Raw genomic sequence first — 27,992 nt, 5'->3', positions numbered from 1 at the left:
TCAAATTTAGAAGCAGGAGGGGGGGGGCGTGGATGGGAACATGAGCTGTGCACGACTCTGCTTCCTGTTGTAGCTCTGAATGCAGCAAAGTCACATGACTGACATGAGGCATTGTAGAATTGACCCAATTTTTACATTTTTTTTTTTAAACCTTTACACCTAAAACACGAGTACATTAGCAATATATTTAGGCATGAAACTAACTATTTTCTTCGTCGTTTGAATGAATGGAGTAATCGGGTAGGTCTTTGTTTTGAAAAATGTCAGTCAATGTTCTCCAAAGTCAAAGCTGATGTGTGTGAATATTTTAATAATAATGAAGGAAATTTTAAATTTTATTTAAATTTAATTAAATTAAATTTTATTAAATTTAATTAAATTTAATTAAATTTTAAATGAAAAATATTGTTTTGGGAAACATAATAATGCAGATCATGTAATATTAGCTCATGTGTGTCTCCAATTCAATACTAATTTTCTGTGGTGTATTTTGTGAAATGGCAGCTCTGCATTTCTATTGGTGACCGATATTGACATCATCCTCCGCATCCAAAAGATGCAAAACTGTCAGTCAATGTTCTCCAAAGTCAAAGCTGATGTGTGTGAATATTTTAATAATAATGAAGGAAATTTTAAATTTTATTTAAATTTAATTAAATTTAATTTAATTAAATTTTATTAAATTAAATTGTATTTAATTTAATTTAATTTTATGTTATTTAATTAAATTGTAAAATGAAAAATATTGTTTTGGGAAACATAATAATGCAGATCATGTAATATTAGATCATGTGTGTCTCCAATTCAATACTAATTTTCTGTGGTGTATTTTGGGAAATGGCAGCTCTGCATTTCTATTGGTGACCGATATTGACATCATCCTCCTTTTAATCAGCAGTGACATCATCAGTTAGTCAGGCAGTATTCCAGAATCATAAAATCATTTGTCTTGCACTCCACCTATCTCTGAATGACACCCTGTACCCAAATCCCCCTTTTTGGATGTTCTCTCCCTATCCATAAATCATATCTGTATCTTCTGTTGTCATCTAGAATTCTGTGATCTCCTGATTGTAGAAATGAGGAAGCAAGTCGAGCATGTGGAAACCCCCGTGAAGTCCCGTGCACGTCTCCACGGCCTTGCACATGTTTACAATCATAGGCTGTGTGCTGCTATTAAAATTACAATGACTTAACATTAGGACCAGTTCTGGAAAAAAAATACATATCTAATAATTTCAAAGCTTCCTGCTTGCTATGATGAATTAAGCAATCTGGATCGTTTATTATGTCTTCATTACTAGGTAGGGCTGAGCGTTCAATAGTTTGGGACTTTTTTACGCTGTGACTCACACACTTTGTGACCTCGCCCAATACGAGGAAATCCCACATGCTTGCATGGCGTTTATAAACGGGACGGTTTTGAACCCGTGTGTCTTTCACAACGTGGCTCGTAACTCTCGAGCGCTGTCAAGTCGATGTGTCGTGTGAGTAATTGTGGTTGTGTTCCAGTAAAAAAAAAACAAAAAAAAAAAACACATGCCTCACACAGACCAGTAATTCATATTTAAATGTTTTTTATTATGTGTATTATTTTGTTTGATAGTGTTTAACATATTTACAGGTATAAAAATAATATCTCTGTATGTACACTTTACTACATGATTCACATCCTTATACGGTATTACAGAGACAACTGTGGTTCTTGGTCTTGCTTGTGTGTTGTGGACCGGAACCGGACACTGTATTCCTTCTTGTGGGCCAGCACTGTTATGGCCTTCTTGGCAGGTGTTCGGGCCGTGGCTTGATGACCCCGATAGCAGCTCTTTCATCACCACGAGTGGTTGATTTTACTTCCCGAACTTTATGTCGTCATACAACTGCGAAGGAGAAGAAGAACGTTAAAATATGTCGATATTCTAAAACCGATATTGACCCTTTTTTTTTAAAAAAAACTGACCTCGTCCTCGGACAGGTCCAGATCCTCCATGTCACTGTCGTCTGATTCGCTGTCGGGTAATGCCCTCAGCTCCAGTGCCGTCTTCTCATGCAGTTGTCGCCGTATGTCGTCATTTTGTCGCCCGTAAGTGAGATGATACGGCGTGAAACCGCCGTAATTTAAGCAGTTGACGTCTGCGCCTAAATCGATGAGGCGACGAACCAATGTCGGGTTTTGGACATCCACGGCCAAATGTAACGCCGTTCTTCCGCTGCATTGTTCCTGTATTACAAAAAAACTTAACGTTATTTCCTCGAGTTTCAACATGCAGACGTGCGGGGCGGGGGGGCGCCTTACCTGCGCATTGACGTCGGCACCCAATCGAACTAGACTCTCCACTAATGAAATGTAGCCTTGAATGGACGCCAGGTGAAGACAGTTATATCCTTAGAGAGCAACAAAAAAAAAAATATAACAGCCACTCATTTTTTTTTTTTGTGATTTTTTATGCGTTTCTTGAACATACCGTTGTAGTTGGAGAAAGAGAGCATAGATGTAAGATGGCGGTGGCAGTTTTGGGTGATGACGCCGAAACAAGCCAGTGAGCCTTTCTTGCAGGCTATGTGAAGCGCAGTGTTGCCGTTGTCGTCGGCGAGTCGGGGGTCGGAACCTGCTTTCAGGAGCTGTTCCACCAATTGCGGCTGTTCCGTGATCACGGCTATGTGCAGAGCTGTCTGCAAGGGACATTAATTTTTTTTGTTTGTTTTTAGCATTAGCATTATTACATTACACACATTCAAATGAAGTTTTTGTCATACCTGTCTTTGGTGGTTCTGTACGTTAAGAAACGGGTGATTGTGGGACAGTTTGATCATCTGCCGGGCTTGTTCGATGCCTTCATGAATGACGGCCAAGTGCAGAAGCCTATCAGATACATGGAGGGAGAAGTTAAGTAAAAAAAAATGGACGCCTGTGCAAAAGGAGCGTTTCGCAAGAGTGGAGTTTTTGCTTGTTTCCACCAGTTTGACACGTCTGATGCTTTTATCAGTTACTGGCGTGGGGCCAGGGACTTTCCTAGGCTCCGCCCATACACCCAACTTTTAAACATCCTTTATGCAATATCTTATTTCGTTTTTGCATTGTTAGAAAAAAACGTTTTTGCATAAATAAATGCGCACTTTTCTAGTTTTGTGCAAAAAAAAAAAAACACTTACGTGTCACCGTCGTCTGTCACGACGCTTCTCCACTGCTCGTATTCATGCACATGCTCCTCGCTGACGTGCACGGTCAAATGCTCCATGTAGCTGACCAGATCGTCCTCTTTTAGAGAATCCAGACCGCTATCAAAACGCTCGTCCTGGCAGGGTAATATTTTCCCCTGTTTGGCTTCCATATTGTTATAATCCGTAAAATTATCGTGGTGAGATACTCCTTGGACGTCCATGTTGGCTGTGAGAAAGACACACAGTGTGCACAACACACGCACACGCACACGCAAACATCCGAAGGGTCAGTTTGCGCAGAGGAAGGCAGGCGCACTGGGTTTTTGTGCGCCTGTCTGCCTGGGAGGAGCCTCTCTCTGCGGGGATTTCCAATTGACTTATCTAAAGACAGGAGCAGGGAAATCACACGCCAAGCAGGGCTGGGTTTTTGTGAGAAAAAAATCCCCCCCCCCCTCCACCTTCACCCATCCTCCAGCCCTTAATAAGTCAACATGAAAACTTGTAGTTTCCTTTTAAGATACCCACAGGGGATGTTTGTGAATGGTGGCCATAAATGAGAGTGGGGCATCCTTGAAGAGTTGATCTTTGTTTGGGGAAATTATAGTGCGATTTTCCATAGAATGACTTATTTCCACTTTTGAAAATATTTGTAACCCAGTATATTAGTCAATTTCATTATTCAGTATTTCAGTATTTCATTGATTAAATATTAAATCCTACTTTGTGGAACTGCAACAAACAAGAAACGACAATAATTATTCAATAATAGCGAATGTCTAAATTATTTAAATTATTTGTATAAATTACTGTTTACGCTGTACATTGTTCATATTTGATGTTATCTATTTATTCTCCACATTTTTATTTTTTATTTTTTATTTTTTATTTTTTATTTTTTATTTTTTATTTTTTATTTTTTATTTTTTATTTTTTATTTTTTATTTTTTATTTTTTATTTTTTATTTTTTATTTTTTATTTATAAATGAGAGTGGGGCATCCTTGAAGAGTTGATCTTTGTTTGGGGTAATTATAGTGCGATTTTCCATAAAATGACTTATTTCCACTTTTGAAAATATTTGTAACCCAGTATATTAGTCAAAAATAATCATATTTAAGTCAATGTTATGTAAATGTAACAAAAATAAAAAGATAATGCATTCAGAAGACGCATTTAAATATGATAGGATTGTAGATGTAGTACTCTATTGTAGAGTACTCTACTCTAGACCGGTCAACTACAAAAATATTTCATTGATTAAATATTAAATCCTACTTTGTGGAACTGCAACAAAACAAGAAACGACTGTTCATTCAATAATAGCTAATGTTTAAATTATTTAAATTATTTGTAAAAATTACTGTTTACGCTGTACATTGTTCATATTTGATGTCATCTATTTATTCTCCACTTTATTATTTATTATTTATTATTTATTATTTATTATTTATTATTTATTATTTATTATTTATTATTTATTATTTATTATTTACTATTTACTATTTATTATTTATTATTTATTATTTATTATTTATTATTTATATATGAGAGTGGGGCATCCTTGAAGAGTTGATCTTTGTTTGGGGAAATTATAGTACAATTTTCCATAAAATGACTTATTTCCAGTTTTGAAAATATTTTTTTAACCCAGTATATTAGTCAAAAATAATCATATTTAAGTCAGTGTTATGTAAATGGAACAAAAATACAAAGATAATGCATTCAGAAGACGCATTGAAATATGATAGGATTGTAGATGTAGTACTACAGATGTAGTAGGCATCTAGTATACCGGTCACTAGATGCCAGTAATGTTACTGTAATGTAGACGCAACAGCCTTTTATTGCATGTCGGAATTTGAACCCCTCACATCACTTCCTGTCCGCAATCCTGCTCCGCAATCCCCCGTAGTAAAACACAACACATACAAGCATTAGTCTTTATTTGGCTTTAAATGTATTATTTTCTTTTATGGCTACAACTGAATATCAGGTAATATGAGTGTAAAGGCAACTATAGGGGTGCTAAGTTATGTCTAGGGGGCTCTAATAATGTTAAATTGCAGTTAGAACGTAGTAAACACTTTTTTTTGTGTTCTAACTACAAAAATATTTCATTGATTAAATATTAAATCCTACTTTGTGTAACTGCAACAAACAAGAAACGACTGTTAATGCTATTCAATAATAGCTAATGTCTAAATTATTTAAATTATTTGTACAAATTACTGTTTACGCTGTACATTGTTCATATTTGATGTCATCCATTTATTCTCCACATATTATTTATTATTTATTATTTATTATTTATTATTTATTATTTATTATTTATTATTTATTATTTATTATTTATTATTTATTATTTATTATTTATTATTTATTATTTATTATTTATTATTTATTATTTATTATTTATTATATATATTATATTATATTTATTACAACGGCATTTTGTTAGTTAGTAGCTAAAATTTAACTCATCATGATCCTCTTACCGTAATATTTTTGACATTATTCCTGTGACCGTATAACTTTTTCTGCAACTTTAATTGATGTTCTGTCTGTTATGACTTTTTTTAATGCACTTTTTCTATGTTTTATGAACTATGGACTTAGTGCATGCATTTTCTTGTATTTTAATTGGGTCCCTGAACAGTATGGTATTGTGACACCCGAGCATCATGTGCCGTAAGAGGATGTTCTGGACTTGCCTGTCTTTGCAAATACTGCAGGAAGCAGAAGAACTGCTGTTTTGCCTGTTGTTGTTTTGGTTTTTTTTTGCACTACATGTGCTGGAATTTTCATGCTGAATTATCATAAATGTGTCTATTTTTTTCCCCCGGTGCAATATTATATTTCGCCCCGGCACTTTACTTTATGAAGCGTTTTTTTTTTCAAACTACATAGCAACAGTATCCAAGCGTTGGCACCCTATTTGAGGGAGATCACATTGTGTGCAAGAGACGTGAATGGCGTCTAAACACACCCAAATGGGATGCCGTGTGTCTTTGTCTTTTGAGCGTGAGTCACATGCCACTCATACTGTATGCGTGCACGCAATCTCCTCGTAATTCCAAGCAATCTTTCATCTCTGCCGTGTGGCACAACAAAGAAACCGAGGACAAACTGTTCTTGCGAAGTTCTCACAGTGAAAATATACACAGTGTAACAATACTTGGACAGATATTAACACCGTACACAGGAAACTACGGGACTTCCACTTACAGCTTTGTAGATTTTTTTTTGTTGTTGTTGCTGCAAAGACTATGCAAGCTGGTACTTTTGCTTTGTGTTTATGTGGTTGTTATGGAAACAAGCGCTGTCATTCGAGTGTCAAGTGCAGTACAAACGACATAGTGTATATCGGTAGGGTTTACCTTCTGTTGATGTCATAGAAAAATGTGCTGTTATGCTAACTGTTGGAAAAGGAGTGGTGGTGTTTTGTTTTTTTTTTAATTAAAATAACACAGAGTTGGGGTGGCACGGTGGTCGAGTGGTTAGCGCGCAGACTTCACACCGAGGAGACCAGGGTTCAATTCCACCCTCGGCCATCTCTGTGTGGAGTTTGCATGTTCTCCCCGTGCATGCGTGGGTTTTCTCCTGGTACCCCGGTTTCCTCCCACATTCCAATCTCGTTATTTCAACTTTTTATCTCGTTATTTCGACTTTATCTTATTTCCACTTTCTTATCTTGTTATTTCGACTTTCTTATCTTGTTATTTCAACTTTTTATCTCATTATTATGACTTTCTATCTCGTTATTTTGACTTATCTTGTTATTTCGACTTATCTCGTTATTTCGACTTTATCTTATTTTGACTTTATCTCATTATTTCGACTTTATCTTATTTTGACTTTATCTCATTATTTCGACTTTATCTTATTTCGACTTTCTTATCTCATTATTATGACTTTCTATCTCGTTATTTCGACTTGTTTTCTCATTATTTCGACTTATATCGTTATTTTGACTTTATCTCTTTATTTCGACTTTATCTTGTTATTTGGACTTTCTTATCTCGTTATTTCAACTTTCTTATCTCATTATTATGACTTTCTACCTCGTTGTTTCAACTTGTTTTCTCATTATTTCGACTTATCGCGTTATTTCGACTATCTCGTTATTTCGACTTTATCTCGTTATTTCGACTTTTTATTAGATTAGATTAGATTAGATTCAACTTTATTGTTATTGCTCATGTCACTTGTACAGGGCAACAAAATGCAGTTTATCTCATTATTATGACTTTATTATCTCATTATTATGACTTTCTACCTCATTATTGTGACTTTCTATCTCGTTATTTTGACTTATCTCGTTATTTCGACTATCTTATTTTGACTTTATCTCGTTATTTTGACTATCTTGTTATTTCGACTTTCTTATCTTGTTATTTCGACTTTCTTATCTCATTATTATGACTTTCTATCTCGTTATTTCGACTTGTTTTCTCGTTATTTCGACTTATGTCGTTATTTCGACTATCTCGTTATTTCGACTATCTCGTTATTTCGACTTTATCTTGTTATTTCGACTTTCTTATCTCGTTATTTCGACTTTCTTATCTCATTATTATGACTTTCTACCTCGTTGTTTCGACTTGTTTTCTCATTATTTCGACTTATCTCGTTATTTCGACTATCTCGTTATTTAAACTTTTTATCTTGTTATTTCGACTTTATCTTGTTATTTCGACTTTCTTATCTTGTTATTTTGACATTCTACCTCATTATTATGACTTTCTATCTCGTTATTTTGACTTGTTTTCTCGTTATTTCGACTTGTTTTCTCGTCATTTCGACTATATCTCGTTATTTCGACTTTATCTCGTTAGTTCGACTTTATCTCGTTATTTCGACTTTATCTTGTTATTTCGACTTTCTTATCTTGTTATTTTGACTTTCTTATCTCGTTATTTCGACTTTCTTATCTCATTATTATGACTTTCTATCTCGTTATTTCGACTTGTTTTCTCGTTATTTCGACTTATCTTGTTATTTTGACATATTCTTGTTATTTTGACTTTATCTCGTTATTTCGACTATCTCGTTATTTCAACTTTTTATCTTGTTATTTCAACTTTTTATCTTGTTATTTCGACTTTCTATCTCGTTATTTTGACTTGTTTTCTCGTTATTTTGACTTATCTCGTTATTTCGACTCCTCATTATTTCGACTTTATCTCGTTATTTCAACTTTTTATCTTATTTTGACTTTCTATCTTATTAGTTCGACTTTCTATCTTTTTATTTCGACTCTCAGAATTTCAACTTTTTGTCTCATTATTTCGGGTCTGCACGGCGGACGAGTGGTTAGCGCGCAGACCTCACAGCTAGGAAACCCGAGTTCAATCCCATCATCTCTGTATGGAGTTTGCATGTTCTCCCCGTGCATGCGTGGGTTTTACTCCGGGTACTCCGGTTTCCTCCCACATTCCAAAAACATGCTAGGTTAATTAGCAGCTCCAAATTGTCCATAGGTATGAATGTGAGTGTGAAAGGTTGTTTGTCTATATGTGCCCTGTGATTGGCTGGCCACCATTGGTGTACCTTGCCTCTCGCTCGAAGACAGCTGGGATAGGCTCCAACACCCTCGCGACCCTCGTGAGGATAAGCGGTACAAAATGAATGAATGAATCTCATTATTTTGACCTATCATTGAGATAATTTTTTACGAGCTTCCATATATATAAGGGTCCATTCACCCAACTGAAAATATCAATCATGACACATTCCTGTATTCTGAAGGGAGGCGTCACTCACATATTACAGTAATCCTCCACCGGACCAGACCTTTGTTCACTTACATAACACTTCCACACCCACTGAAAGTACACCTCCCTCTCAGCATGAGTATCGAAGTCATTTATGACAGTATTTAAGTGTGATAGTAGCATAAATAAAATATCAGCACGTATATTACAAGGCCACAATCTAACTGGTAGAGGAAATTATCATCAGCATTCTGAAAGAGTGGCCGACAACATGCGAGACAAAGACTACTGACTGAAAGTTTCAAAAAGAAGTTGAAAAGGTCGGTGAACGTCCTTTGTCATGCATGACCCACTATTGCGATGAATGTGCAGAGAGTGGGTGTGTTTCACAGAAGGGGCAATACCTTTATTTCCATCCTCAGGCATTCCCGCTGTGTACGTACACACCTACGCTACTTTATTGCTACTTTAAAGGTTGTAATGTTACTTCTGTCTTTGTCATATAGCTGTCTCCGGGCAAGAGGCGGGGTACACCCTGGACTGTTCTCCAGCCAATCACAGGGCACATATAGACAAACAACCATTCACATTCATACCTATGGACAATTTGGAGTCGCTAATTAACCTAGCATGTTTTTGGAATGTGAAAACCCACGCATGCACGGGGAGAACATGCAAACTCCACACAGACATAGCCGAGAGTGGAATTGAACCCGCGTCTCCTAGGTGTGAGGTCTGCGCATTGCAGCCCCCACATGAAGTCTTATTTATGTCATATTTTCTGTTACTATGTCTACTATATTGGGTAATACAAGTGTAAAAGTGACTATAGGGGTGTTATTTTATGTCTAGAGGGCTCTAATAATGTTGAAAGAAATAGTTTAGAAGGTTGTGAATTGGTTTTCTATGCTGTAAGTATGAAAACATTTGTGTTTATAAATTTGTAAATGTTTAGAAATAAGGAAAAATATATAAATAAATAAATATATAAAATATATAAATAAATATATTTATAAAATAAATAAATAAATAAAAATTCATAAATAAATTCTACTTAAATAAATAGAGAAAATCACTTATCATAAGGTCTTTTGGGGGATGAGTCCAGATATTGAGAGCACTGATACCAACGGTAGAATCAATACTGATCGATACGGGTGTGACGGGACAGGCGTTTTTTTGTTTTTTTTTCAGAACTATATCTGTTTTTTCTTGTGTTTTTGAGAAACAATAGTAGTTTTTGTTCTTCTTGATCTATTTACCTGTACTTTATTTGGCTCAAACAATTGTATGTACGGTAAAAAAGTATCTATATCAATAACACAGACCCTGTATTTATTTAGTATCGGATCAATACCTATATTTGGAGAATCACCCACGCCTTTAATCCGCAGTGCTCCTGCGACTAAACAACCTTGAAGTTGTGCAAACTCTGAATTTCTGCCTTCGCACTGCAGCGCTACAGAAATCAGACAGCAAAGTTTCCTGACCCACATGCAGTTGAAAATGGACCACGTTGGCAGACAGCACGGAAATCGTGGGATTGCATGATAAACCGCAACCAAAATGACGGCATGGTATCACTCTATCCAGTTGATTCATTTCTGCTTTTTTGTGTCTGTCAGCATAGAAGCTAAGACCACTGTGGTTTCTAAATTGAATGATTGATGATATCATGGATGTATATCCATTCATTTTTTTGGGTCACAGTTAAAACTGGTGTTTTTGCTGTTTTTTTGTGTGTGGAACTGGTTTACTTCATTTGTTTTTTTTTGCAAATAATTTAAAAAAAATCCTGCATTAAATAAATATTATGAATTAATCCGCCAAGGTCAAACTGTAACTGACATAATTTTTTTTATTTTTGAACAATAATAATGTAACATATGTAATCTTTTATTTATTTATTTTATGTTATTTCTGACTTTTAAAAGTTTTTAAGTTTCTGTCAACTTTTACTTATTTATGGATAATTTATTTACTTATTTATTTTTCTATTTTAAGTTTCTATTCTTCATATTGAGCAAACTATCTACCACTGTACACTTTTTATCATTTACAGAACATTTATTTTATAATTTATTTATTTTATTTGAAGTAAATAACCTCACAAATGTCGAAAAACAAAACGTCCCTGTATAACCAATAAAACTACAAATCCCACAACAGTTCCCATCCACCACTAGTTGTGCATATCAACATTTGATTGGATAACCTGAGTAAAACCTCTTCTGATTGGTCCACAGGAGCCATGTTTGCATTCCCAGCTGTCTTGATGCGGTCTATGCTAACCGGTTAGCTACCTCTTAGCTACAACACCGTCTTCCGCCGGTGTTCAAACTAACGATACCACCACGGCGTGAACGGTTGCGTGGATTTTAAGTCGTTATGCCGGTTCATTCCCGGGAGAAGAAGGAAAATAACCACGAAGAAATGGAGGTGGATTTTCCGGAGCAAGATGCTAGCAGCACAGACGAGGAGGACACGGTTAGCACGTCGGTGTCTGAAGATGGAGACAGCTCTGGTAGGAAAAAAAATGGGCCTTAAACATCACCACACTGTTATATTCACATTACATAATTGCCTGTCAGTTATAATCTCACTGGGAAATGTCACAGCTTGACTCTAATGATGTAAATATTGTGTTTATGCACTGTGGCGATGCTATTTGTTTAGTTACTATGGCGATACTAAATCTGCCATGTCTTCACATGAACAGAGATGGATGATGAAGATTGTGAGAGGAGGAGGATGGAGTGCCTGGACGAAATGACTACTCTTGAGAAACAGTTCACAGATTTGAAGGAACAGTAAGTTCTGTAAATGTCAGAAATTCGAAGAGGCGGTGTGTTGATGCTGATTCTCAGTGGTGCGTTCAACTGTCACGTTCTTGTCAACTGTCAGTCATTATTTAAAAGTAACATGTAAACAGTAACTTTTTGTTGTTTTTAAAGATTGTATAAGGAACGTCTGAGTCAGGTAGACATCAAGCTGCAGGAGGTGATGGCTGGATGTGCCCAGGAATACCTGGAACCTTTAGCCAATCTGCAGGAGAACATGCAGATCAGGACCAAAGTGGCAGGTATGCATGTGGTTTATATCAGGGGTTCTCAAACCTGGACCCACAAGTCGTGACCCACTTTTATTTCATTCATTCATTTTCTACCGCTTTTCCTCATGAGGGTCGTGGGGGGTGCTGGAGCCTATCCCAGCTGTCTTTGTACGAGAGGCGGGGTACACCCTGGACTGGTGGCCAGCCAATCACACGGCACATATAGACAAACAACCATTCACACTCACATTCATACCTATGGACAATTTGGAGTCGCTAATTAACCTAGCATGTTTTTGGAATGTGGGAGGAAACCGGAGTACCCGGAGAAAACCCACGCATGCACGGGGAGAACATTTTGCAACTTGTTCGTCGGTTCTTAAACGCACCACAGCTATGTGCTGTGAAACATTACATAACTTTATCAGACGCTGCCACAGTTTAATAATGCCACCAAATCGAACACAAAACTATATGTAATGTCAATAAATTCATGATTCATTTATCATTACTAACGTTTGACTGGATGTCTTGCAGGCATCTACAAAGAGCTGTGCTTGGAGTCGGTGAAGAACAAGTACGACTGTGAGATCCAGGCAGCCTGCCAGCACTGGGAGGTGATAATGAAATAGAATGGAGATCGAGTTCTATCATTTCACAATCCAGGATAGAATGTCTGTGGCAATAGATGAGCTGCTTCCGCATACACAAAATGTTGACCCATGTGTGTTTTTTTTCCCAAGAGTGAGAAGCTGCTTCTGTTTGACACCGTGCAAAGTGAGCTGGAGGAGAAGATACGACGACTGGAAGAGGACCGACACAGTATTGATATCACCTCAGGTACCAAGGAGATATACCACTGGGAAAGGGCGCTTAATTGTTATTGTGTGAATGCTGAGTTATTCCTCTACTTCTTATTCCGCCTCAATTATTGTCCGCTAACTCGTCCTACATTTCTCAAGCATTCATTCATTCATTTTTTAAAGCTTATCTTCACGAGGGTCGCGGGGGTGCTGGAGCCTATCCCAGCAGTCTTCGGGCAAAGAGACTGGTCGTCAGCTAATCACAGGGCACATATAGACAAACAACCATTCATACTCACATTCATACCTATGGACAATTTGGAGTCGCTAATTAACCTAGCATGTTTTTGGAATGTGGGGGGAAACCGGAGTACTCGGAGAAAACCCACGCATGCACGGGGGAGAACATGCAAACTCCACACATAGATGACCGAGGGTGGTATTGAACTCGGGTCTCCGAGCTGTGAGGCCCTCGCGCTAATCACTCGTCCGCCATACAGCGTAAAAATATCTTATTTTCTCTTATTATGTCTACTATATTGGGTAATATGAGTATAAAGTTCACTATAGGGGTGTTACTTCACGTCTGGAGGGCTCTAAAATTCATCCACTCATTTCATACCACTTATCCTTACAATGGTCGCGGGTTTTTTTTTTCTACCTTTTTCTGTTGTTTAGTAATCAGAAGGAGAACATAGGTAAGTTTCAGGAAAATATCAGTTCCCGACTAAAAAAGGGACAAAACCAGCTTTTTGTGAAAAGAAGCATTTCAAGCATAACTTTCACTGTTTGCTTCCGTGGCCACAGCACAAACAAAACAACAAAAATGGTTGTTTTAAATCAAAATAACAATTTATTTACAAATTAACACCCTGAACTATTTATAGTTTTCACAATTAGAGTTAAACTGCACCTTCTGCACACGACACTCCTCCATGCTCTTCCACTTCTTCTTTGCTGTCAAGTGTGTTTTTACATGCAAATTATCCATACCATGTGGCTATTTATTTTTTTTCTTAAGTGTCATCTATTAGTGTGTAGTTGCATCATCACCTCATTTTGTGTCATGTGCAAAAATAATAATAATGGAATGACATGTAAAGTTAGTATTCCCTGTGAAGTTACAACCAGTGTGGTGGGAACATGGTCCACAAGATTTTGGGAATTTTTTCAGCATTTGTGAGGTCAAAGGTCACTGACGGTGGACCCGCGACATGCCATGCCATGACTCTGTGTTCTGCCTTTTTTGTGGAGCATGCTTTGTTCATTCGGATTGGGGGGGGCTTCCCAAAGTGTTTCCACAAAGTTGGACGCATACAAGTTTCCTGATAAGAATGAAGAATTAAAATTCCATGGGACTTGAGCGTCTATTCCAATCACTGATTGCCTAATCAGTTGATTAGAACGATAGTTTAGTTTTAGTTATAGCTATAGTTTTGTCCTCAGTGTATGAACGTGGTCTAGAAGGAAGTACTGAATAAGTATGAGGTGGCATTTTTGATTGCTCTAATGTGGATTTTCATTTTCTAATCCACACTTTTTGACTTCCCAGAATTGTGGAATGATGGATTGCATTCCCGGAAAAATAAGAAGAAAGACCCATTCTGTCCCATTAAGAAGAAGAAGCCAGTTGTTGTTTCTGATATCCTTTCTATCATCCCGCCACAGAACCAAAGCCTCAAATCCTTATGTTAGCCTGACTGTTTTCTTTAACTCTTCTTTTACGGCCTTATATTGTTTATATGCTGCAAGATCTGGATATTCTTGAAGACTGGACTGCAATACGGAAGGTAATATTTTGGGGGGAAGTGAGTTTGGGTGTTTTTATGTTTGTGATGTTTTGTTTTGTTTTCTCAGGCGATGGCATCTCTTGGACCGCCCAGGGTGAAAGTTGATGGTGAGAATCTCACTTCCTGTTCTCCTCAATATTTGCCTCAAACACAGGGATCAATGCACATATCCATATTGTTTCCTATCCGATCCCGGTACCTGGATTTGGATATCTTCTGATACTGTTTCTGTATTCCAAAAACCAGAGCTTTGTTTGCTTCAATATTTTTTTATGATTGTCTACAGATGCTATAATAATGACGAGGACTTGGTTGGCCAACAGTGGCTTTATTAAGCAAACAGATTATTGTCGGCCGCTACCACACCTGAGGAATTTCAGCAAACATAGCCGTCGCCGCACATGCAGTGCCGCCCACACGCATGCTCAGCTACGTTTGATGATTGACTATTACTACTAGCTATGTTTGCTGACAACACTAAAGCAGAGATGTGGCTCATTGATCAGGAATCTCTGCATTTCCGTCACTTGAATTACGGTGGTATCTGGGAACCCGATACCGATACCGGATCGGCCTCATGGAAAAATGGGGAAGCAAAGACCGAATTTCATACTAATAATAGGCTTTTTTCATATCAACATGTGTTACTTTACCAAAAGTGATTCGGCCTTTGCTTCCCCATTTTTCCATGAGGCCGATCCAGTATCGGTATTGGGTATTGGGTTCCGATAATTATTAATAAAAGCCCATTATTAGTATGAAATAAATAAAGTAACACATGTTGATATGAAAAAAGCCCATTATTAGTATGAAATTCGGTCAAAGTGATTTGGTAAAGTGACTGAATTTTCATACTAATAATAGGCTTTTTTCATATCAACATGTGTTACTTTACCAAATCACTTTGACCGAATTTTATACTAATAATAGGCTTTTTTCATATCAACATGTGTTACTTTACCAAAAGTGATTTGGTAAAGTAACACATGTTGACATGTTGAAAAATCACCTTTTCATACTAATAATGGGCTTTTTTCATATCAACATGTGTTACTTTACCAAATCACTTTTGGTAAAGTAACACATGTTGATATGAAAAAAGCCTATTATTAGTATAAAATTCGGTCAAAGTGATTTGGTAAAGTAACACATGTTGATATGAAAAAAGCCTATTATTAGTATGAAAATTCAGTCACTTTACCAAAAGTGATTTGACCGAATTTCATACTAATAATAGGCTTAGATATGAAAAAAGCCTATTATTAGTATGAAATTCTATTATTAGTATGAAAATTCAGTCACTTTACCAAAAGTGATCCGACCGAATTTCATACTAATAATAGGCTTAGATATGAAAAAAGTCTATTATTAGTATGAAATTCGGTCAAATCACTTTGGTAAAGTAACACATGTAAAGTAACACATGTTGATATGAATAAAAGCCTATTATTAGTATGAAATTCGGTCAAAGTGATTTGGTAAAGTAACACACGTTGATATGAAAAAAGCCAATTATTAGTATGAAATTCGGTCTTTGCATCCTTTTGATTTTTCTCGATGTGACCCTCACGGGGGGTGAGTGCTTGGTCACACCTCTTTTTAAAGCATTCAAGCTAATCTGAGGTCATTTCTTTTCTATCATCATCACCTTTTTAAACTTCATCAGCCAAAACGGACCGACACCAACATGTTGCACGCTCTGAAGACGGTCGACTTTTCTACGACAACCAGTGGTACTGCAGGGGCCAGTCCATCTGTATCAACAGGAAAGATGAGTTCCCCACAAGGTTTGTGTGTGAGAATGAATGAATTGCACCTCAATCTTGCATTACAGTATGCAAAAAATTGAACTATTATTAGGGACGACAAAGCACATCTTACACTAGGGATCACTGAATTAAAACTATGGTGAATTTGAGGCAAAAAAAAGTGTTTAAAAAGCACAAGAAGTGACTGTTAGGTGCTGCCGGTGATGTTGGAGCAACACGACCCCGGCAACACCTGCTTTCATGCTCGCCTCTGGAGATTTGTAGTGTCGTGCCTGTGTCACATGCAAATGTGTTATCAGCAGTCACAGCCTGTCCCCGTTACCGCAAAGTGTCAGAACACTAGAAGATCACAGTTCCAACAACTACTGTATAGCACATCCTTGTTTCAGAACCAAAGTAACCTATCAAAGTTGTTCCAACTGTAATGTTTGAATGTTGTCATTGAATTTAGGCATTTCTATTGAATCTGGGTTTAGGAGGCACCTGGGGGTGCTCACAATAGGGTTGTTGTTGTTATGGTCCGGAGTGGCTGGTAAACCACTGTCCTGCATAACAATAGGTAGTTTGCCTGCATGGTGGCACAACGGGTGGTTATTGACCACTCTTCCTGTTAAATGATGTCATGACATTGGTGTGTATGATTTAGTCTCAAGCTTTCTAATTTTTTTAATGAAATATTTCATTTATGTTTTACAACAGAAACACATGTCAAAATTAAAAACAAATAAATAAAAACAAATAATAAAACATCTATATGCATCTAAAAGCTCTGATAAAACATTCCACTGTTCTCAAATATCTTAATTTTTATTCTTCTGCACAAAATAAGATGAAAAATAAATAAACAAATCAAGAATAAAGAAAATCAATCAGTAATAAATAAATATAATAATAATAATAACAAAACGGCAAATAATACAAACTTAAGAAACCACATATAGTTGGTGGGTAGACAAATTATTTTTTTCAGATTAAAATGAACAAAGCATTATTAGAGCCCTGTAGACATGACAAAACACGACTATAGTCACATTTATACTCTTTTCATTTACAACATATTGCGCAACTGCAGGGTCTTGAGACACATGCTAACTCGCAAACTAGAGAGCTAGCGACCTAAACGGTAGCCTTTGAGTTATTTCCTTTCAACTTAAATAGCCAAAAACTTACCACTTCCACACGGATAGGGAGGATAACTATTAACAGTTATTTAACCTTTAACATGAACATTAATCAAACGTAATAATTTTTTCTGGGTACATGATACCATACAGCATCCATACTGCACTTCATATCAAGGCGGGGGCCTCAAACTAGTGTCCTGCGGGCCACATTTGGCCCACGGGCTGCGTGTTTGAGACCCCTGATCTACGGTCATGGCCAAATATATTGGCATGCCAATGTTTTTGGCCGTGATGACATAAACCTCCAATGTAGAGGTCATTGCACTCCTCGCTACACTACACACAGAGCAGTGACCTCTACAGTGGAGAGACCAAGCAAGCCCACCTACAAAATATAATTGCGTCAACAGCGTGAGTCCTTTTTTTCCTAACTCTTATTTTATCTCCACAGCGCCGTCATCACCACCATCAACAACGATGAAGTGTGGTTCAAACGACTGGACGGCACCAAGTCCAAACTGTACATATCTCAGCTGCAGAAAGGCAAATACACCATCAAACACTCATGAAACTGTCCTGAGATTTCCAATACGAAAACCTGCTATGTGCACGATCACACACACACACACACACACACACACACACACACACACACACACACACAGTACATCCTTAAAAATACACCCTCCCCCACTTTATTTGTCCGTAATGGAACAACCATGAAAGCGTCTTCTCCTCTGTAAATATGTACTTATGTTGATATTAAGGACAAAGTCACAAAGTGTCATTTCTCCATAAAAGGAGATCCAGTGCAAAGCGCTGCTGAGAACGAAAGCGGGTGAAGCGAAGTGAAGTGCAGTCGTGTGCCTTTCTGAGACAAGACTTTGGCTGAATTAAAAAAAAAAAAAAAAAACAACACACAAATAAATCATCCACATGTGCGCAGAAAGCCTTACTGTGTCATGTGGCAGCAATCAAAAGACTGGAAGTGGATTAAAACGGGTCAGTTAGTGATGCTAATGCTGCTAGCATTGTTTCATAGTCACCACAATCCTGTCCGATCTGTATGAAGCTTTGAGTGCATGCTTTGATAGAGTGTGTGTGTGTGTGTGTGTGTGTGTGTGTGTGTGTGTAGTCACATATTGCACAATAATTGGGAATGATGAACCTGAACGCCACACGAGGGTGTGATGGTATGATGTCTGAATGTCTCGAACGTATTTTTGCAGCGCTGAAATTGAAGTAGAAATCAAGCAAGCGTGGAAAGACAACGTTTCCTGTACATAGAAGATTTAATGTTTGTGGGGTATGTTTGATTCTTCCTTCATGTGCCTGATGGTGGGGTGGGCATCCCGGTTTCAACTGGTAAGCCTGCATTAAACGAACCGTGCCGTTTATTTCTCCTTTCTGTCAGTAGACGTACACTTGAACTGCAAATGCAAGGAACCAAGTGTCCTGCAATGCATCATAGTGTTTTGTAAAGCTTATTTAGATTATTTTTGTTGTAAAAAAAAAACACATGCTGGACACTTGGAGACAATTTGTACCTTTGTATCTTCATGCGTCAAAGGTCAAAAGAAACATGTGACCTACAGTGCCAATGCATGTGCATTTTATTATTATTTTTTGTTATATCTGAAGAGTTGACACTGTAGTGACTGTTTCTCATAAATGGCCCACCACAAATAAATTTACCCTTATAAACACTTTATAATGGGACAGTCTGTGAATGCAGCATGTCATTCCAGCTATGTACAGCAGGTGGCATTATAACGCATACATTACGGTTCCATTATGATTAAACTTTGTACAATATATAATGCAGTACTACTGTACTTACGACAAATGACATCGGTGTGTATGACTGAGTCTCAGCTTTCTAATTTTTTAATAAAATATTTCATTTATAATATGTTTTACAACAGGAACGCATGTCAAAATTAAAAACAAATAATAAATATGAAACATAACTTAACCCTAAAACATCTATATGCTTGGTGAGAACTCACGTTAAGTCCGTAAGTGAGGTACTGTTAGCGTTTTGTGCTCTAAAATTGATTCTCACATGAAAATATCGATACTTTTACTTTGGTTATTTGAGGTAATGTTTGCCAGAATCGTTTGTTGAAGCAATGAGCCATGTATGAATTGCAAATAAAGTTTTCATTCTTATAGTTAATAAAAATAAAATAAAAAAATGTATTGTTTTAAATAAAAAAAACTATAAATAAAAAACATTTTTGTACATATTTTATATGATTTTTTTCTGTTGTTGTATATTACCTACCTCAATATACATCAGCTTTAAAAATAAATCAATTACATAAATTAATTATTAAACAATTAAATGAATTTCCACCAATTATCGTTATCGTATCGGTATCACTGACAGCAGCCTGAATTTCATTCAATATCGAATCGGAAACAAATTCAGTGGTATTGTACATCACTAAGGTACTATACAACAGGAAGCATATCAGCGTGCTGGTCATGTGACAGTCACGTGACTACATCGGATTGCCCCAATATGGCACTGATGTCAGGTAAGCTAGCTCATTTCCAAACACGCTGTTGCCCATTGAAGGTAATTTTAAACCCATTTAACTGTTTTAATGCTTTAGTCGGTGGTCAAATATTACAATTAAACTATTCTTGATATAATTTGTTAATGAATTCATGAAAAGCAACTACGAAAATATCGGACTTTTTTTTGCCTTAAAACAGTGACATATTAGAATATCACACATGCTAATTAAACACTCAATTAATTAGAAACAATATATACTATTTAGTTCCATTTCACATTCGCTGTCAAAATGTATAATGAAAAATGTAAAATGAAACGTAACCGTTGTGTGTAAATAATATAACTCAATATTGACTGCTTATGTTGCAATGTCACGTCTGTCCGCAAGGTGTCGGTAGAGCTCCACCTTGGAAATGCTGCAGGTGTTTGCAAGCGACGGGAGGAGGAGGGGGTGGTCTTTGAATCTGGGGCACCCTGCTGTTGAAGCCTTCCAGCTGATGAGAGAGAGAGAGAGAAAGAAAGAGAGGGAAAAGGGAAGGATTGAAGGCACAGCTTGATCACAGTTTGCAGGCCTTGTCTGCATCTACTGCTGCAAGAGAGAGAGAGAGAGAGAGATAGCCGGCTATTGAGAGAGAGAGAAAGGAAAATCCCCATCAAGCCATCAAAAGTAGCATGCAACCTTCCTTGTTGTCAATGTGCACATGCAAAAAAAAAAAAAAAAGAAAAACATGCATCCATCCCCCAACCTATCCTATCCTGATCCTATCTCCGTGGACTGCTCGGAACATTTTGCATGGATGTGGAGGGACTTCTTCCTGTGACGAGTCAGGTCCTGATGGATGATAGAAGCCCCGGCCATGGGCGTCATCCATACTTAATGAGAAACCAGAACTGGAAGGGTCATTGGGACGTGTTTACTGCAACAGTGGGGCTAATTAGACCGTGAAAGTGTCACACACTGCTGAATTACTTATATCTCAGCCCCACTGTGTGTGATGTACATCTATATCTATATATCCTATATATATGTATATATATATGTGTGTGTGTGTGTTGTCGCCATGTGTTTTCAAGGGAGTACCACTGTGGTTGTCTTTGTGCATGCGTGAAATGTGCCGCGCTGCAGGCCCGAGCGTGGGCGTGTACCTTTTGATGCTGATTGTGTAAGAGAATGCTAAATGTATGCATCCATAAGTTAACATCAAAAAGGATGAGGCAAACGGCGCTTGTGATGAGGTTACGTGCATCGAACGCAACAAGCCAGTGGAGCGGAGTCATTCACCAATTGGATGGAATTCCCTCGCCTGCATGGGGGGGGGGGTTGGTTCCAACTGTTTGTATGATTTTTAAGTCATCGTTATGAAAAGCACAAGTGCTAGATGTTAGCATGTTAGCGTTGCTAGCATGCTAATATTAGCATAGTAGCTTTTTTAGCTGTTTTCATGGGTAGACACAGTATGTAAACACTTAGCATTAACATGTTAGGTGTTACCATGCTAACATTAGCATAGTAGCATTTTTAATAGGGTTTGGGCGATATGGACCTTAGCATAGATTACGATATTTTGGGGATGTATTACAATATCATGACTATGGACTTAAGATGACACTTAGCGCTATTATGCTAGGTGTTAGCATGCTATTGTGCTAACGTGAGCACACTAGCATTTCTGCAATTTCCATTAATATAGACTTAAGATGACACTTAGCGCTATTATGCTAGGTGTTAGCATGCCAATGTGCTAACATGAGCAAACTAGCACTTCTGTGATTCCCATGAATATGGACTTAAGCTGACATTTAGCTCCATTATGCTAGATTTTGACATGCTAATGTGCTAACATGAGCACACTAGCATTTCTGCGATTTCCATGGATATGGACTTACGATGACACTTAGCGCTATTATGCTAGGTGTTAGCATGCTAATGTGCTAACACAAGCACACTAGCATTTCTGAGAATGCCATTAATATGGACTTAAGATGACACTTAGCGCTATTATGCTCAGTGTTAGCATGCTATTGTGCTAACATGAGCACACTAGCATTTTTGTGATTTCCATGAATATGGACTTAACCTGACACTTAGCGCTATTATGCTAGGTGTTGGCATGCTATTGTGCTAACATGAGCACACTAGCATTTCTGAGATTTCCATGAATATGGACTTAAGATGACACTTAGCGCTATTATGCTACGTTTTAGCATGCTATTGTGCTAACATGAGCACACTAGCATTTTTGTGATTGCCATGAATATGGACTTAAGCTGACACTTAGCACTATTATGCTAGGTGTTGGCATGCTAATGTGCTAACATGAGCACACTAGCATTTTTGTGATTTCCATGAATATGGACTAAAGCTGACACTTGGCTCTATTATACTAGGTGCTGACATGCTAATGTGCTAACATGAGCACACTCGCACTTCTGTGATTCCCATGAATATGGACTTAAGGTGACACTTTGCGCTATCATGCTAGATGTTAGCATGCTATTGTGCTAACACGAGCACACTAGTATTTCTGAGAATACCATGAATATGGAATTAAGATGACACTTAGCGCTATTATGCTAGGTGTTAGCATGCTATTGTGCTAACATGAGCACACTAGCACATTTGCGATTACCATGAATATGACCTTAAGATGACACTTAGCACTATTATGCTAGGTGTTAGCATGTGAATGTTAGCATTGTTAACATTTTTTAAGTCATTCAAATCCTTCCATGGTATATTTTTTCATGGTCACGGAATCTAAATATGTAGGACTAATATTTATGGTGTAAATCCCAATATGTCCTTCCTGTGTGGCCCCCTTGGCTTCAGTTGGCGGTCGCAGTGGGGCACACCTGCTCCCTATTAGTAATTATGTTACTTAGCACTATTAGCGTCATTAAGCGCAGCTTGGGCTGCAGTTCGTTGCCAGTTGGTATTGTTTCCAAGTATTTCTTCTGTGACTCGTGAGGTTTCCTACCAGCAAACATCCACGCATCTTTTTGGATTCCAGTCGTTCTCTTCACGGTAAAAGACTTTTGACCGGACTGTGGAATCCACTTTCCGTTTTGCTACACCTGTCACCCTTTTTACTGTAAAATGAGACCGTGGAAGTTGCTTCAACTTTAGTGGTTCCGCTGAGCTAATTCCAAAAAGATAATGTTGTCCTTGTTACACCTTTCTAGATATCATCTCCATATTTTAAATGTTTGTCAGCTTCGCTATCCATTAAAGTGATTCATACTGTGGGCAACTCCAGCTGAGTGGAATCAACTTTTCTCCAACCGTGGAAGGAATTTTTTTTATACCAAATATATTGCAATAATGGTCCACTCAGACGGATGACATTTATCCTGTCTGAGAAAATGGCTGCATAGTTCATTCGTCCAAATAAGACTGATTGTCACAGATTATGTAAAGCTTTTAAAACAATACTCGGGCGGACGTAATAGAGCATCAACATCCTTACTTCACCTTTGTCTTCTCCATGTAGATGATTCAAATTATGATTTGAATTATTATGATATGAATTATTTTATTATATGAATTATTATTTTATTTTATAATTAATATGTAAGATTTTGTTTGGGGTTTTTCCACATAAAATCAAACATATTTGTGTGGTGGCTCGCCACATTTTTTCTTTTATTCATGAATTTATTCCTACAATATTTTGGCTTTGTTCTTTTGTTCTTAATATTTTGTCTATTCCTGTAAAATTACAGATTTTTTTTAAAATATGCGGTGGGCCCATTTAAAAAAAAAAAAACAACCAACCAAAAAAAAAAAACAGCCGCATGCTTCAAATGGCCCCAGGCCACACTTTGGACACCCCTGCTATAACAGTTAACATGTAAGATTTTATGTTTGAGGTTTTGCCACATAAAATCAAACGTATTTGTGTGGTGGCCCGCCACAGGTACATTTGGACACCAAGATGACCACTAACTGATATTGTTCAATTCTGAATTTCCGATACTGATATGTGTAACATGACATATCTAATTTATTTTTTCTTTTATTCATGACTTTATTCCTACAATATTTTGACTTTATTCTTGTATTCTAACTAATTTTTCAAATATCACAAGTTTAATGTTTTGTTTCTTTAGTACATTAATCATGTAAAATTGACTTGTTCGCATCTGATTACTTTTTTTCTAAATATTTTCACTACTCCTGTAAAATTACAGATCTTTTTTTTTAAATATGCGGTGGGCCCATTAACAAAAAAAAAAAAACAGCCGCATGCTTCAAATGGCCCCAGGCCACACTTTGGACACCCCTGCTACAACAATTAATATGTAAGATTTTATGTTTGGGGTTTTTCCACATAAAATCAAATGTATTTGTGTGATGGCCCGCCACAGATACATTTGGACACCAAGATGACCGCTAACTGACACAGGGGTGAATATTTGAGAATATTTCCACAATATTAACACATTTTCCAAAAAATTGCAACTTTATTCAACGTTTCATTTTTCTTATAATAGGATGACTTTTTAAAAATGTTTTTTTTCTGTTGTTTTGACTAAAACTAAATATGGAACCTAACTTCACACTAAAATATCTTTATGCTTGAGGATGTTTGATATTGGCTTTTTTGCCCCCCAAAAAACGATATGCCAATATGTGTAACATGACATATGTAATTTATCCCTCATTTATTTTATTTTTTCTTTTATTCATGAATTTATTCCTACAATATTTTGACTTTATTCTTGTATTCTAACAATTTTTTCAAATATCACAAGTTTGTTTTGTTTCTTTAGTACATTAATCTTGTAAAATTGACTTGTTCGCATCGGATTACTTTATTTTTTTAATATTTTGACTTCCTGTAAAATTACAGATTTTTAAAAAATATACGGTGGGCCCATTTAAAAAAAAAAAAAAAAAAAAACAGCCGCATGCTTCAAATGGCCCCAGGCCACACTTTGGACACCCCTGCTACAACAATTAATATGTAAGATTTTATATTTGAAGTTTTTCCACATAAAATCAAACATATTTGTGTGATGGCCCACCACAGATACATTTGCACCGCAACACATCGAGGAATATATTTATTGTATTTTTTTTTTTACTCACTTATGCAAATTTGACAATGACAGGACATGCCTTTTTGTCCAGATGAACATTACTCACCGACTTAAAGATAACAAAGCGGGATGACTCATCTATTGTCCATCATTCTTTGTATGAATTAGTGTGTACATATAACATGTTTTTATCTTTCCCTGCATGGACAGTTGTTGCCATTAGCATTTTTTTTCCTCTCAGAGGCTGACAGACAAAAGCACCAGCATAAAAAAAGTTACTCTGATGACGGCTATGATGACATTTAAAATAACATTATCACAGCAGGCAAATGATCATTTGTTCATCCACAGACTCCAATAAAGCGCTGGAACATCACATAATGTTCCAGTAATACCTGGAAAGAGAAAGATGACTTTCATTAGTAGCAGTATATAACATTTACGAGGACCAGAATTACTCACAATCCAGATGCCTTTTTTTTGTACATTTATCATTTTCTTGTAATATTCTGACTTTTTTTCTCAAAAAATTTGATTGTTTTTCTTGTAAAATTATTATTATTATTTTATTTTTTTTTAAAAATATTTTTCTAAATTTACGTCTCTAGTTGTATTTCTGACTTTATTGTTTTAAATGTACAACTTTATTTATCTAATATTTAGATGACTTTCATTAGTAGCAGTATATAACGAGGACCAGAATTACTCACAATCCAGGTGCCTTTTATTTTTGTACTCATTATATTCATAATTTTCTTGTAATATTATGACTTTTTTTTGTCAAAATTAAATTTTTTTCTCAAAAAATGTGTTTTTCTTAAAGTATGACTTTTTTTCTCAAAATTACATTTTTTTCGTAAAAAAATTTGATTGTTTTTCTTGTAAAAGTATGACTTTTTTCTCAAAATTAAATTTTTTTCTCAAAAAATGATTGTTTTTCTTGTAAAAATAAAAAAAAAGTTTTTCTAAATTTACGTCTCTTAAGTCGTATTTCTGACTTTATTGTTTTAAATGTACAACTTTATTATTTAGATGATATTATGACTTTTTTTCTCAAAAAAATTGATTATTTTTTGTACTTATTTTTTTTTAGGTTTTTTTTAATTTATTTCTCTTAAGTTTAAATTTCTGACTTTATTGTTATAAATGTACAACTTTATTCTCAAAAGCTAAGATTTTTTTCCCCTGGTGTAGTTTTAATACTGACTTATGGTATCATAGTTTGGATTATATCCATGTATCAAGTCATCTTCCCTCTTTTCTTTCCAGGCTCGGCTTCATGTATGCAAATGTATTCAAATGACCCATTGACAAGTTGTGACAGTACTGTATATGACTTGAATGTAGACTTATTTATATTAATATTTTTTGGTGTGTCTTGTTTATTGCAGTCAATCAGTGGAGTGGAGTGAGAAAGCAAAGCTCAGCCAGCCATTTGGATCCAGTCCTAATTAACCAGGCCTTGCTGACAGGATGCTGACAGAGTACATCACACACTCAGGTACTTCGTTTCTCTTGGTTTTGTCTGCTTTTTTTTGTTGTTGTTTTTGTTATTATTAATGTATCCTCCAAGGAAGGCTCTAACTTAGCATGTACAACTTCTGAAAAAGTCAAATTAAAACATTCCTAACTCGCTCCCCAGCAACCAACCAATCATATTCCAACTTCTATTATTTGAGGGTTGGTAATGGTAATGGGTTTAATTTCATTTAAACATGCATCAGATTACAATTGAATGCATCACATAATCAGTTCACAGTTCCACATGTCCAAAAGGAGTAGGAAGAAGCAAAGCTTATTAAATCCTACCCCTCCATCTGGTACTTTTACAATCACTAACTGTTACATTTGTTCACTTCCTGCTTTCCGAATATAGGCAGGGATCTCAAACTCAATTTACTTGGGGGCTACTGGAGCTTGAGTCTGGGTGAGACTGGGCCGCATCAGGTTTTCAAAAAAAAAAAACAAAAAAAAACGCATTATTAAAAACATTTTTTTTTTTTAAACTTCGCTTTGGTTCCAATTTTCTACAAGAAAAGCTCTGATAAAACATTCCACTGTTCTCAAATATCTTACTTTTTATTTTTCTACACAAAATAAGATGAAAAATAAATAAACAAATCAAGAGTAAAGAAAATCAGTAATAAATAAATATAATAATAATAATAATAAAACGGCAAATAATAAAAACTTAAGAAACCACATATAGTTGGTGGGTAGACAAATTATTTTTTTCAGATTAAAATGAACAAAGCATTATTAGAGCCCTGTAGACATGACAAAACACGACTATAGTCACATTTATACTCTTTTTATTTACAACATATTGCGCAACTGCGGGGTCTTGAGACACATGCTAACTCGCATACTAGAGAGCTAGCGACCTAAACGGTAGCCTTCAAGTTATTTCCTTTCAACTTAAATAGCCAAAAACTTACCACTTCCACACAGATAGGGAGGATAACTATTAACAGTTATTTAACCTATAACATGAACATTAATCAAACGTAATACTTTTTTCTGGGTACATGATACCATACAGCATCCATATCAAACATTAAACTTTCATATCAAGGCGGGGGCCTCAAACTAGTGTCCTGCGGGCCACATTTGGTTCACGACTCTTCATCATATTTGGTTTGGGTCGGATGACATGAAAACAAATTTGTTGCGAGTCCCATTATGAGTTTATGATCAATAAATGAATTCACTTGGCATATTAAACCCGCCTCTACTGAAAGTAGTGTTTTACTTTAGAAACGTAGCTAAAGCTACCTGTATGAATAATGAAGTGTATCATTCCCTTGTAGAAAACGTACTGTACTCGCACTTGTACTTTTACTGGACAGCACAGGCGTCTGGAGTGTGAGTAAAAATGTGAGGGGGGGGGCGGGGGAGGGATGCATGCAATATTGGAAATGAGGCATGTCTTAAGATGGGAAGGAAACCCCTTGCACCCCCCCAGGGGTGCTTTTTACTCGACGCTTCACTTTGATGGGTCACAATGAT

The 27,992-nt window shown here is 36.5% G+C and overlaps 3 protein-coding genes across 3 annotated transcripts in view; 2 read left to right on the top strand and 1 right to left on the bottom strand.

The window, feature by feature from the left end:
- The window catches only part of LOC131139614 (protein FAM177A1-like), a 96,336-nt gene that overhangs the window by 29,613 nt on the left and 38,731 nt on the right, over positions 1-27,992 (top strand). The window contains exon 7 of the mRNA XM_058089381.1: positions 26,375-26,484. Within this exon, the coding sequence (XP_057945364.1) occupies positions 26,375-26,395 (21 nt within the window). The 3' untranslated portion in view covers positions 26,396-26,484. The remainder of the gene's footprint in view (positions 1-26,374; positions 26,485-27,992) is intronic.
- LOC131139593 (breast cancer metastasis-suppressor 1-like protein-A) lies at positions 68-18,810 on the top strand. Its single transcript, XM_058089336.1, has 12 exons — positions 68-240; positions 10,333-10,452; positions 11,122-11,399; positions 11,595-11,685; positions 11,830-11,957; positions 12,465-12,544; positions 12,671-12,767; positions 14,283-14,372; positions 14,456-14,520; positions 14,588-14,627; positions 16,187-16,307; positions 17,865-18,810. Exons 3-12 carry the CDS (start codon positions 11,264-11,266, stop codon positions 17,980-17,982), a joined length of 966 nt encoding a protein of 321 aa, XP_057945319.1. The 5' UTR covers positions 68-240; positions 10,333-10,452; positions 11,122-11,263; the 3' UTR covers positions 17,983-18,810.
- LOC131139599 (NF-kappa-B inhibitor alpha-like) lies at positions 1,561-3,473 on the bottom strand. The gene is made up of 6 exons (XM_058089346.1): positions 3,154-3,473; positions 2,758-2,863; positions 2,466-2,673; positions 2,297-2,385; positions 1,961-2,221; positions 1,561-1,880 (listed from the first exon to the last, which is right to left on the bottom strand). The coding sequence occupies exons 1-6, from the start codon at positions 3,381-3,383 to the stop codon at positions 1,851-1,853; spliced, it is 924 nt and encodes a 307-aa protein (XP_057945329.1). The 5' UTR covers positions 3,384-3,473; the 3' UTR covers positions 1,561-1,850.

The sequence above is a fragment of the Doryrhamphus excisus genome, chromosome 1 (genome assembly GCF_030265055.1).
Source record: "Doryrhamphus excisus isolate RoL2022-K1 chromosome 1, RoL_Dexc_1.0, whole genome shotgun sequence".
NCBI classification, from domain to species: Eukaryota; Metazoa; Chordata; class Actinopteri; order Syngnathiformes; family Syngnathidae; genus Doryrhamphus; species Doryrhamphus excisus.
The sequence above is the reverse complement of the archived record's forward strand: the minus strand, read 5'-3'. Positions and strand labels throughout refer to the sequence as shown.